The sequence below is a fragment of the Chionomys nivalis genome, chromosome 13 (assembly GCF_950005125.1).
Source record: "Chionomys nivalis chromosome 13, mChiNiv1.1, whole genome shotgun sequence".
In the NCBI taxonomy this organism is placed as follows: Eukaryota; Metazoa; Chordata; class Mammalia; order Rodentia; family Cricetidae; genus Chionomys; species Chionomys nivalis.
Window position 1 is genome coordinate 9252444 of NC_080098.1, and position 12252 is coordinate 9264695.

The window sequence follows — 12252 nt, forward strand, 5'->3', positions numbered from 1 at the left end:
GAAATACCATATTAGATTTCTTGCTTTTGTGGAGGGGATCAATTAGCCAACTTTCCTTTTTGTTGTTTTGTTTTTTGTTTTTTCTACCCCATGTAGAAAGGCTTAAATGACTAAGCTGAGTATAATGTATTTTAATATTACATGTTATTAGGCATTAAAGATTATAACCATCATTTTTAGTGATAATGTTAGAAATTTAAATGTGCCTTTCCAATAATTTTCCCAAGAAAGAGCAACAAATTTTATTTTTTGATTTTTCGAGACAGGGTTTCTCTGTGTGACAGCCCTGGATGTCTTGAAACTTACTCTGTAGGCCAGGCTGGCCTCGAACTCAGAAGGATCTGCCTTCTTCTGCCCCCTGATTGCTGGGATTAAAGGTGTGCGCCTAGCCGGATTTTAATTTTTATGTAAAAATAGCAAAATTTGTCACAATTAAAGTTTTTGTTTATATTACTCTTAAAGTTTTTTCTGTTTGTCATTAGAGAGAGAGAGTGTATGTGTGTAATGCTTGGTATGCACTTTTTAGAGGTCAAAGGACAACTTTGTGAAGTGTGTGTGTGTGTTCCCCTATGGATGCACCCTCACCATGTGTAAATAAATGGGTTCTAGGGACTGAACTAAGTAAGGTCTCTAATTTGAGTGACAAGCACCTTTACCCTCTGAGCCATCTTGCCAGTCTTTTTTAAAATTAAAATTGTAAAACAAAATTCTGTTACAATTTATATCTCAGAGATTATTATTATTGTTATTACAGTTATAATCTCAGAGATTATAGCAAATTTGGGAGGGGTACTACTTTGTTTCTCTCATTCATTATCCATTTTTCCATTTTTCTTCTTTAGGCGGAATACTCCTTATAAAACGCTAGAGCCTGTCAAGCCCCCAACAGTTCCTAATGACTACATGACTAGTCCTGCAAGGCTTGGAAGCCAACATAGTCCAGGCAGGACGGCTTCTTTAAATCAGAGACCAAGGACACATAGGTAAGCCTTCTGTCTGAACATTTGAACTCTGAGAGTCTTTGCTGCTGACTGGTGAGTGAGGCTTTTTAAAGATGCAGAATACAAGTGAGGTTCTGTGTTAATGCCAATAGTGGATGTAAAAGGTGAGGGCATTCGTATTTCTGATCCTGTCAAGTTTCAGTTTTTATTTTGAGGTTGTTTTCATTTGTGTATACTATTAGTAGGATATATTTCCTCTTTTTGACAGAAGTACATGCCGGGATTAAAACTAAAGAGTGTTTTAGAGACTGAAGATGTAGCTAAGATGGCATAGTGAGGCACATCTGTAATCCTAGCACTTGGGAGGTGGAGGTAGGAGGACATGAAGTTGAAGGTCATCCTCAGCTACACAGTGAACTTGAGGCTGGCTGGGACACAGGAGACTTTGGCCTCATTTACTAGGAACTCCTGCCCATTATTGAGGGCACAGGGCAAATACTCTTAAATGCTTAGACAAAGGGTTAAATGCCATAGGAGTTACACAGCATAATGGAATCTGAGAGGTCAGAGGAAGAACACTCAGCTTGTTTCTGAGAAAGAGTTCTGAACAGAGCTGGTAAACCAGACTGTGTAAGTGAGATTGTGAAGTCCTAACTTGGTTTATATATGTTGCTGCTGAATTTTGGGGTCAGAATATAGTTCTACCGAAGTGGAGGCGGTATTAGTTTCATCTTATTCAGCCACTAGTTATTTAAATGGTTTTATTAAATACCAGTCAGAAACAAGTAAAACATAGTATTGTTTTTTCTAGAAGCTCATTGTGTTGAAAAAGGAACATCTATTTTTAAAGTACATTTCTAGAATGTCATTAGGTCAGGATTTCTGGGTTATTTACTTAGTCACTGTTACAGATGTAGTGCCATGGCAGCCATAGACAATATGTAAATGAATGAGCATGGCTATGGCCTAGTAAAATTTTACTTATGGTACTAAAATTTGAATTTCATATACTTTTAATGTTTTGCAAAATATCATTTCTCTTTTTGAGTTTTCCCCAACTATTTAGGAAAGAAAAGTTAGCTCATAAGCAAAAATGTGGGCTGATGTTCAGTTTTAGACCACAGGTTGAAATTTGCCACCTCTTATCCCTATGTTAGAAAAGCACTTAAGTCAGAAATTGTAGGTTGAGCTTAAGTATACAACTATTCCTAGGTCTAAATACAAAGTTGAGTGTTGAGCTCCTGGCTTGAATGAGTTGAGAATTCCATATTTAAGCTAGTTTGTTCTATCAGTGGCTTTTTTCTACCTTTTATTACAATGTGATACCCTAATTATAAATTGATCATATTGGAGAATAAAATAGTCTTATCCAGGCAAATCTTTGCTTTGTTGGGTTTGTGGGCATATTGAGCAAACTATTGCTTTTAAAATATAATGTGAGCTGGGCACTGTAGTGTGTACTTGGAAGACAGAAGCTGGAGGATCCTTTGAGATCAGAAGTTTGAAACTAGCCTGGGTAACTAGTGAAGGGCAGGTGCGCTACAGTAACTAGTCTCAGCTAGGACAGACCGTTGACTCTGAGGGAATTGAGGAGAGTTTATCAGAAGCAGCTGTTCTAGTCAGTGAACCCTAACCCTAACTGCTTCTAAGCTTTGTTCTCTTGTTGCTGTGTTAGGCACATTGTCTTACACACTGCTCTATTGTTGTGAAGAGACACCATGACCATGGCAGTTCTTATAAAGGAAATCATTTCGTAGAGGCCTGCTCAGTTTCTGAGGGTTAGTTCATTATCTTCCTGGCGGGAAGCATGGCAGCATGCAGGCAGATATGTGCTGGAGAAGGAAATGAGAGTTCTGTGTCCTGAGCAATAGGCAGCAGGATGAAAGAGCCACTGGGCTGGCTTTGATGCTTGAAACCTCAGAGTCTCCTCCCATTGACACACTTCCAACAATACCACCCTACTCAACTCTGGAAGACCCTTCCCTCGTAACCTTCTCAAGTAGTGTCACTCCCAAACGACTGAGCATTCGAATCAGTGAGCCATGGGGGCCATTCTTATTCTTATTCAAACCACCACTCATTTTCCAGAAAATTCCTTCAGTTTGCTTTTCTATATTATATTTTATTTTGTTTGTTTGCTTTTGAGGCAAGGTCCCACAGTACGTAGTCCTGGCTGGCCTGGAACTTGCTATGTAAACCTGGCCTCAAACTCATAAAGATTCACCTGCCTCTGCCTTCCCAGTACTGGATTTAAAGGCGTGCACCTGTGTGCCCAGCTTGTTTATGTTTTGGAAGTTGTGATACTCCTTTATCAGTCTCCTGAGTGCAGAGATCTCAGGTGTACCCACCATGCCTGTTCCACTTTTCTTTGTGTCAGGTAGAAATTTTAATGCTGATGTTCAGACAAGGGATACTTTACTCCTCCACCCCCTTTAATTCATTCCCCATGTCTTGTACGTTCCCTTTTGTATTATCTGTCACACTGAGTTTTGAGCCTGTGTTCTCATGTTCTGTTATTAGGTTTGGTTGTTAGTGTTCTTTGCTGAGGAAGAAGGAGGGGAAACAAGAGCTTCACTGGTTTCAGACTTAAAGCCTGTAGCCGTATCCAGTGCTGAAGCTGTGTGTGCCACCACAGCAGGTTCTTCATTGTCGGTCACATCAAGCTTTACATAGGCACCTGGTGATATACTCTACTGTGAGATATTAATGCTCATTCATTTTGTCAAGATTAATATTATCTTATTAAGACAAGGTCTCATTATGTAGCCTCTCTGGCCTTGAACTTGCAAAGATCCGCCTGATTCTGCCTTCAGATTCCTCGTGTTAAAGGGCACATAGGGATCTGAGTGCTACTATATATTGGTTCCAGAGTTTGAGAGGAACAGTGAGACACAAGAACAGGTTTACGTATTAGGGTAAAGGGTTATAACCAAGTTAAAATTAATGTTTAGTAACCCCGTTTGTGATTAATATTCTTTAAATGTGATTTTCAAATGCTTCTCTCCTGTGTAGTGGGAGCAGTGGGGGAAGCGGAAGCCGAGAAAACAGCGGGAGCAGCAGTGTTGGGGTTCCCATTGCTGTGCCTACGCCTTCACCTCCCACCGCTGGCCCAGGTATGCTACCTCGTGCTCTCGACTTCGTGTTTATTCGTATTGGATAAAATTCTTTATTAGATTGTGGCTATAGCTATAATAAAGGCGAATAACATATTTTAGATTGATTTTCACAGAGTTGTTGGTTGTACCAGCTGTTTGTGTGTGATACTGTCTTAAGTCAGTTTTGGGCTGTTTTGCTTTTAGTAATGCTTATCTTTGTGAATAGTTAAGATTGATCAGAAGGAAATCTATATTATATTTCATTCAGAAGGTCAGTATTGTTAAACTAATTTATTTGTGACTTTCCTATTTATGGATGAGATTCAGCACCTATTCTAGTGTAATGCAGTGACTATAAGATGAGATTTAAAAATAGGGAAATTTATTTTTCCTTTTTAGAAAGTATATAAATGTAAGATATTCTGGGAGAGCATTCAGTTAACCCTTTGGAATTTAGTCAGTGAAATGGAGACTTTTGAGATAGGTTGTTTCTGTGTAGTTCAGGCTGTCCAGAAAGAAAGACTTTACAGTATTCAAAAACATACATTTGAAAGATAAGCATAATGAAAAAATATTAGAGGAAAAATATTCTTAGCTTCTCATATATTATTGAAGGAGAATAATCTGGGTATAAACAGGTTCATTTGCAGTTTTTGCACTTATGAACTCAAAGGCCTTTTTACTTAGTAAAATACTTTCCATTTGAATGTGTTCTGCATTTGGATGTTTCTTTTTTGTTTGTCTTCTTTGTAGTATGTTGCGTTTTCCTGTCATTTTAGAAAGTTTAATTCTGTTTTCTTATACTCTGGCCTATTTTATTGGAAAACATTTCTGTCTTGATTCCCTGTGAAGTCCTGATTCTCCCAGTGAGCACTGTGGGGGGTGAGACTGCATAGGCATCTGGGAGCCATTAAATTACACTTTGTACAGTTTCAATAAACTCCTATAGCCAAAGATTGCAGGTTGTTACAGTTATTAGATTGTAGATGATAATGCTAAGTTAAAGAATTAAATTAAATCTGAGCTGGGCAGTGGTGGCGCACGCCTTTAATCCCAGCACTTGGGAGGCAGAGGCAGGTGGATCTCTGTGAGTTTGAGGCCAGCCTGGTCTACAAGAGCTAGTTCCAAGACAGGCTCCAAAGATACAGAGAAACCCTGTCTCGAAAAACCAAAAATAAATAAATAAATAAAAAATAATAAAATAAAATAGATAAAAAAATAAAATTTCAAACTGAGTGGTAGTGTTGTCTTCTGGTGAAAGACCTATTTTCATTGTTCTTCATTACCCTGCAGAATGGTCCTGTGTGTGGTTTATAACCAACTTAATGGACTTTTTATTTATTTATTTAGATTGAGGGAAACTAGCTCTTATTGTTCAAAAAATATTTTAAATTAACAGTGTCTCTGATGTCCTTTCACTGCGTGCTGCATGTTTGGAACTCTATTTGTGTTCAGGCAGTCAGAGCCCCGGGGCAGAGGTGGAGACAGGAAGCGAAACATGGAAAGGAAAATGCAGTGTGTGTGATAGAGGGGTTTGCTCTGATGCTGGCCTTTGGCTCATACTTTGGAAAAGTTTGATGCAGCCTAGGTTTTAAGATAGCTGAGGATGTTAAGAAATAACTTTCTTAATATATGCATTCAAATTGTTTTCTAGTTGGGAAGGATTAGACTAAGTTATAAAGAATTCTACATTCTGTAGAGTTTTTTTTTGTTTTGTTTTTATTTTTTTAAAAACTCTTTTATTCTTTGACTCCTTGGGGGCCTGCCACCCAACTCCCAAATAAATACATGAAGACTTTTACTTACTTGTGAAAGCTGGCTTTGGCTTGACTTACTTAGCCAGCTTGTCTTAACTTTAATTATCCCATCTACCTTTGCCTCTGGGCCTTTAACTTGTTTATTCTATATAGCTTTCTTTACTTCTTACTCTGTAGCTGGCTGTGTGGTTGGGAGGCTGGCCCCTTGGCGTCCTCTCCTTCTCTTGCTCCCCCATTCTGTTTTCTTCTATTTATTCTGTCTGCCGCTCCTATTTGTCTCTCTTGTCCAGCTTTTGGCCATTTAGGTGTTTTTGGCTGGCAAAGCAACACAACTTTATAGAGTTAAATACACATAAAAGAATGCAACACATCTTTACATCATTAAACAAATACTCCACAGCATAAACAAATATAACATATACTAAGCTAATATTCCACAGCAACATTCAATTTAGAAGTATGCAGTAATATGGGTAAAAATAATGTGATGTCTTTTATGAGAACTGGATTTCCATGTAGGTTAAATAAACTGACAACATTTACATAGACTGAGGATTAAGCATAGAGGTAGAGAGGGAAGGAGATAATACAAACATGTGGCTGGCAACAGCACTGAAAGACTCTGTGAAAACAACATACTCTCAGCATATGTAATACCTGGAAAACGGTCATTGGAGCCACATGAGATGCCCTTTTTGTGTTCACTGGATAGTAACAGTGTAGGTGTCTCTGTGTGCCAGTCCTGATGGAGATCCGGACATTCTGGTGGAATTTGTTGATGTGTGCACTTTATAGACTCTTGTTACCTATACAGATGAAGCCAGCACCTACTCCAATTTCTCAGTTCAGTTCTAGATTAACCTCAGAATACCTGTTCTCAAAATACTAGTTCTCAAAAAAGATTTCTCCATAGATTTTTGTGGTCAAAGCTTTATTCATTGTTCATATTTTTTGTTCTGTTAGAGATTTTTATTCTAGAGGCTCCATGCAGTTGTCGCTTGACAGCTATGCGCTGTGAACTTGTGTATTAATGCATCTCACAGCTGTGTCACTTTGGATTCGAATACAGTCATTTTATAGGTGTAAGCCACTCCAAGGACAGCTTTTCGGGGTCCTCCAATTTTTAATTTTTAAGTGTGGATTCAAAGGCAAAAACATTTGTAAACCATTTATTCAGAGCATTGACTTTGAGAGCAGCAGGACCAGTCAGTATCGACTGGGAGGAATTAGGTATAAATTTCAGTTCATAGAACCTATCCTAGACCTACTTAGTTAAAAACTCTGATTTAAGATGGGACCCAGAAATCTACATTACAACAACCCTTTCAAGGGGAGATTTTCATCAGCACTGACACTTAAGAACAGTTGTCCTAGGGACATTCAGGGCTGTATTTAGCAGTGCTCATTCATAGGAGTAATAGTTTTTAGTGGTGCTAATAATAGCACCAGTGTAAATATTTAGTAACAGTAATTATTAGCAGATGTTATAAAAATCAGTAAAATATCCTTAACTGACAGTTTAAATTTTATTACTTAACTTGGGTTATTTAGCCAGATAGAATTTTGAATCAAATTCTGAAACTGTTGGCTATGGAAAAGAGGTCGTTTCTGAAGTGGTTATGAAGGACCCATAACTAACAACTTTTATCCCAGACTCTCTGTGGTACTCATTTTGTTAGAGAAAGTTTACATATAAAACTTTATATAGTTGTTCTTTGTTTCCTTGGACGATTGATTCTTGAATACTCCCACCTTCAGTAGATAAAAAAAATCCTTAGGTATTTTAAGTTCCTTATAAAAAAAATGGCATGGTACCTTCAGACAACTTACACATCTATGCTTTATTATGTTTAAAGTTATCTCTAGGTTACTCATCATACCAATATAATGTAAGTGGTTGTCACTGTTTCGGGAGCACTCTGAAATGCACGTGCAGATTACATGGAGTATTAGCGAAAGAAACAGCATTTGGGATTGTGCTTATTGCAAAGGGTTAAATCATAATGCTCCATGTTCACTTTTGTAACTCTTCCTTCACACTGGCTGTTCCCCTTGTTTATACACTGGAAGTAGAGCTAATTTGATTTTCATCTTTTTCTTTTATTTTGTGCTGTGGGCTTTATAAGGTAATAAGAACCCCCATCCTGCCCCTTTGTTCTGCTACTTCGGGTGTTTGTTTATAATGCTTTGTTGGTTGCCTTTAACTAATGCTTTTCAGCAGCCCCTGGCTCAGCTCCTGGGTCGCAGTATGGCACAATGACCAGGCAGATTTCTCGGCACAACTCTACCACTTCTTCGACATCTTCTGGTGGATATAGACGAACTCCCTCTGTGACTGCCCAATTCTCTACTCAGCCTCATGTTAATGGAGGGCCACTTTATTCTCAAAATTCAAGTAAGCTTGTGTTTTGCAGGCATACAGCAATAGTACAGCTCCTTTTGAAGGAGCTTATTTGATCTGGAATTCTTAACTGTGATAGACAACAATTTAAGCCATGCTCTTTCATGTTTATTTTTGCTTTTGAATGCTAATTCTTGAATAAGCATCTTAAAAGCAGCTGCTATTCACTTATTCTCCAAAGTTCGCTTGAATATATTTAATCTAGCCAAATTCACCAAATGCTTTAATGTGCTATTAGTATTATTACAATATAATTTGAACTAGAGAGCATAACGGTCTGAAATTTTATGGGCATGATTTTGATGGTTCAGTAGTGATATAAAGACACCAACATAGTCAAAGATTATTTTTAAAAACAGTAATAAAAAGAAATTGCTGACTATCACTTCTAAGGTCGTGGACTTTTTCTGAAATGCTTTCAATTGAAAACATTTATAGTGCCTGCTTACTTTCTCCTTTTGAATAATTCAAATGGGTGGGAAGGATTTTCTTTTGATTTTCTTCTGTTCACTTCAAATTGCACATCCCAATACTAATTACAGCCAGTGTTTAAAATCTTACAGGGTTAGAAAATAGACATAGAATTAGAAAGAAATTTGTTTGAATATCTGAGGATAGTTACTGAGTTCACTTTCCATGTGAAGATGCTAAATCCAAAAAGGAAACAATTTGAAATAAGTATGTTGTCCAATATTTATTTTTGTCATGAAGATGGTGGGTATGGACTGGCAGGTTTTTCTATGGCAGCTTTTTTCCACTTTAGAATTTAGAACTGAATGTTCTATAAAAAGAATGACGATCACTCTGCATTTACATGGGGATTTTCTTGGTTCTTTTATTTATATTTGTGTTGTGTGTGTGTTTATGCATTCATTCACTTATTATTTATTTTTGACACAAGGCACTGCTTTGTAGTCCTAGCTGGCCTGGTGCTGCTTAACTCTTACTGGCTTTGAACTTACGCGAGCACCACCATGTTTATCTTAAGTGGACACTGTCCATTTTTTTTTTTTTTGTTAAAATTTTTGAGTTTCAGAGTGATTGGTTACAGCAAATCAAAAGGTACTTTGTCACAAATGCCTATATTCAAAGAGTACCCCAGGTTTTTACAGCCTTTTTTCAGACTAGAATTTTTATTCAGGCTACTAAGAGATATTAAACTCTTAGCTGATATTTACTTAGTTTACTGGGTTTTGAATGGTAGCTTAGTGTCTAAATAGATAACAAATCAATCATTTATCTCAGTAGGTGTTTTTTTTTATTTGTTTGTGTTTGAGACAGACTGTCTGAGAACTCACTGTGTAGAACAGGCTGACCCTGGATTCAGAGGCCTACCTGCCTTTGTTCCCTAATGCCTGGGATTAAAGGTGTGCGCCATCATGATGAATTAGCTGTTCATCCCACTGGTTTCGGGAACTTCCTTCCATGTTCTGCCCTTTTAGATCCCGTCTTTATGTTCATTACCTTCCCACACACGCACACTTGTCTTTTAATTTGCTCTGCAAATAGGGTTTTTATTTTATCAGTCCACACTTGTCTAGTTGAACTTGTTTGTGGGACTGAACTCTTCCTTAGTGAGTATCTGTGTTCTTTTTGAAACTGGAAGGTCAAGTGTGTTTTGTTTTATCCAGCTGTCCTTCAGTGTGAACTGCTGGTGTAGTGTTATGGCGTGTGGCTGTGTTAGTGTTGTGATGTGCACATTTCTCTCTGTAGATGTGCTGGTGACGAGCATTTTCAGAGCACATCTCGTCTTTCTTCTCCCACTACTAACAAGCATGCCTAGCCACTCAGAATTATTTGGCTAAGGGGAGGGAGACTTTTAGTTGTTTCTGTTTGTTTTAAAATCAGTACCCTTTAACCCTTTAAGGAGTCTTTCTGTAACAATGAAAGACTAGTTTCTGATAGTGAGCCGAATGCTGTTTTTAAATTTGTATGACTTTTTGCACATATTGTACTAATTTTGAACTTGGAACCTCTCACATTTTTACGCTTATCAAAAAATTTATATCGTGCATTAGATGAAAATTATTTTGATAAAATGCTCTTGGGAACCAATAAAGTTCTTTTCCTTGGTTAATGTAACATCACTTGTTGGTGGCCACTGCTAAGGCAGCTCTTTCCATTTAAACCAGTTGACTTTCTGAGTCCTCTTTAGCAGTTGCTGTCTTGTTAAAATGAGACAAAGCGTCACTCTTTCACACATTTGTTAGCCAAATGACATTTAATACCAATTTCCTATAAAGTATCTCCTGACAAAGGTAATGTGTTTCCAACCAGCCAGGGTCTCACTTGAAATTAATATAATGCAAATAATTGCACATTTTGACTGATTAGAGAGAGATTAAGTTTCCTTTTTCAGTATCCATAAAAAAGACCATCTTTGATAACTTCCCCCGAGAAGCTGAGTAATCAATCATAAGGTACATGGAATCAGTTTAGGGCTGATTTCTTACCCTAAACTGATTCCATGTACCTTATGATTGATAAATAAAGCTGCCAACTTAAAAAGTAACACAAATCTTATTCTGTTTTCTCATAGAGGTGTGTAAATTTAGATATGTAAGAATCTTCTTTAAAGGGAACTTGTGACTGATAGATTGATTTATCGATGTATTTATAAAGGTAATCAACCGCTGTTACGCCTTAATTTGGTTTAAGATTTGCAACATTACATTAAAGCTAGACAAAGCTGCTAGTATATAGAGTTACAGCAAAAACAGATTTCTGGAAGGCGTTGTAGGTATTTAATTGTGACATATTTTAGAAGTGTTTCTTTAAAATTTGAAAAACATTGTGCTAAAATAAATGTTATATAGTAAATTAAAAAGTTCCCCAATAATGTAATGCTAGGTTAAAATAAATGCATTTGTTACTGTATGCTCTTACCCCGTGAGTGAGCGCAGCTTAGCTCCAGATTCTGTGGGGGAAACTTGAAGAAGGGAGCAGGGTTTGTTTGTTTGTTTTTGTTTTGTTTGTTTTCATTTGCAGACTGTTCTTGGCATACTTATTTGTGTTTGTGGTCTTTGTAACTGACTTCTGCTTTTTGTTTGTTTTCTTTTCTTTCTATATCTGTTTTATTCCCCATACTGTGTCTTGCTGCCAGTTTCTATTGCCCCACCTCCTCCCCCTATGCCTCAGTTGACTCCACAGATACCTCTCACAGGCTTCGTGGCCAGGGTGCAGGAAAACAGTAAGTCTGGAAACACAGCTGTCAGATTAGAGGCTGTCTTCTCTAGCATGCATGGCTGATGGTCACCTTTTTCTTTCTTCCTGAGAAGCTAATCTTACCTTGAAGAATAGGTACAGATGTGCGGTGCTGACACTGAAGAGCACGGGCTTCCGTTCTTTCCTCTTGTGTGCATGGTTACTGACCCCTATCAATTTGAAAGTGAGCTAAGACATAAGATCCATTATTTGCATATTTTCAAGCAAAGAGTATTGAAATACAGGAATGCAAATCCCTAATAGTTACTTGGAGAATTAGAAACCCTTTTGCAGCTGGATATGGTGGTGCATGCCTGTAATCCTAAACCCTTAGGAGGCTGAGGTAGGAGATCTTCATGTGTTGGAGTGTACTGTGGGTTATATAGTAAGACCCTGTCTTAAAAAAAATAAAGAAGCCAAAACAACAACATTTGTACTCCTAACAGAATTGTCAAGATATAATTATACTGTACAAGTATCAGAAAATTGAGACAGGGCCTGTACCTCCTCCCGTAGTGGCACAGTATTTTAGAAAGGGACTAGTGCTTTAGTAGGTAAAGGCCTTTGTCATCAAGCTTAGTGATCTGAATTTAATCTACAGAACCCACATGGTGGAAGGAGAGAACCTACTTCTCTAAGTTCTCTGATTTCCAGACATACACAAAACAAATGTGAAAAAAATAGAGAATGATGATAGATTCTGATCTTTATGAGGCTTCATTATTAAGAATGAGTCTTGGAGCCGGGCAGTAGTGGCGCACGCCTTTAATCCCAGCACTCGGGAGGCAGAGGCAGGCGGATCTCTGGGAGTTCGAGGCCAGCCTGGTCTACAAGAGCTAGTTCCAGAACAGGAA

General features: G+C 37.8%; 1 protein-coding gene across 12 annotated transcripts in view; it reads left to right on the forward strand.

Annotated features, from left to right (window-relative positions):
* Abi1 (abl interactor 1) overlaps nucleotides 1-12252 on the forward strand; it is an 85585-nt gene that overhangs the window by 64203 nt on the left and 9130 nt on the right. For 2 of the 12 annotated variants that reach the window (XM_057786990.1, XM_057786988.1), the window contains 4 exons: nucleotides 843-983; nucleotides 3954-4054; nucleotides 8012-8188; nucleotides 11298-11384. In XM_057786990.1, coding sequence (XP_057642973.1) covers nucleotides 843-983; nucleotides 3954-4054; nucleotides 8012-8188; nucleotides 11298-11384 — 506 coding nt within the window. The remainder of the gene's footprint in view (nucleotides 1-842; nucleotides 984-3953; nucleotides 4055-8011; nucleotides 8189-11297; nucleotides 11385-12252) is intronic. The other 10 variants (XM_057786991.1, XM_057786989.1, XM_057786996.1 and 7 more) reach the window with 5 other exon arrangements.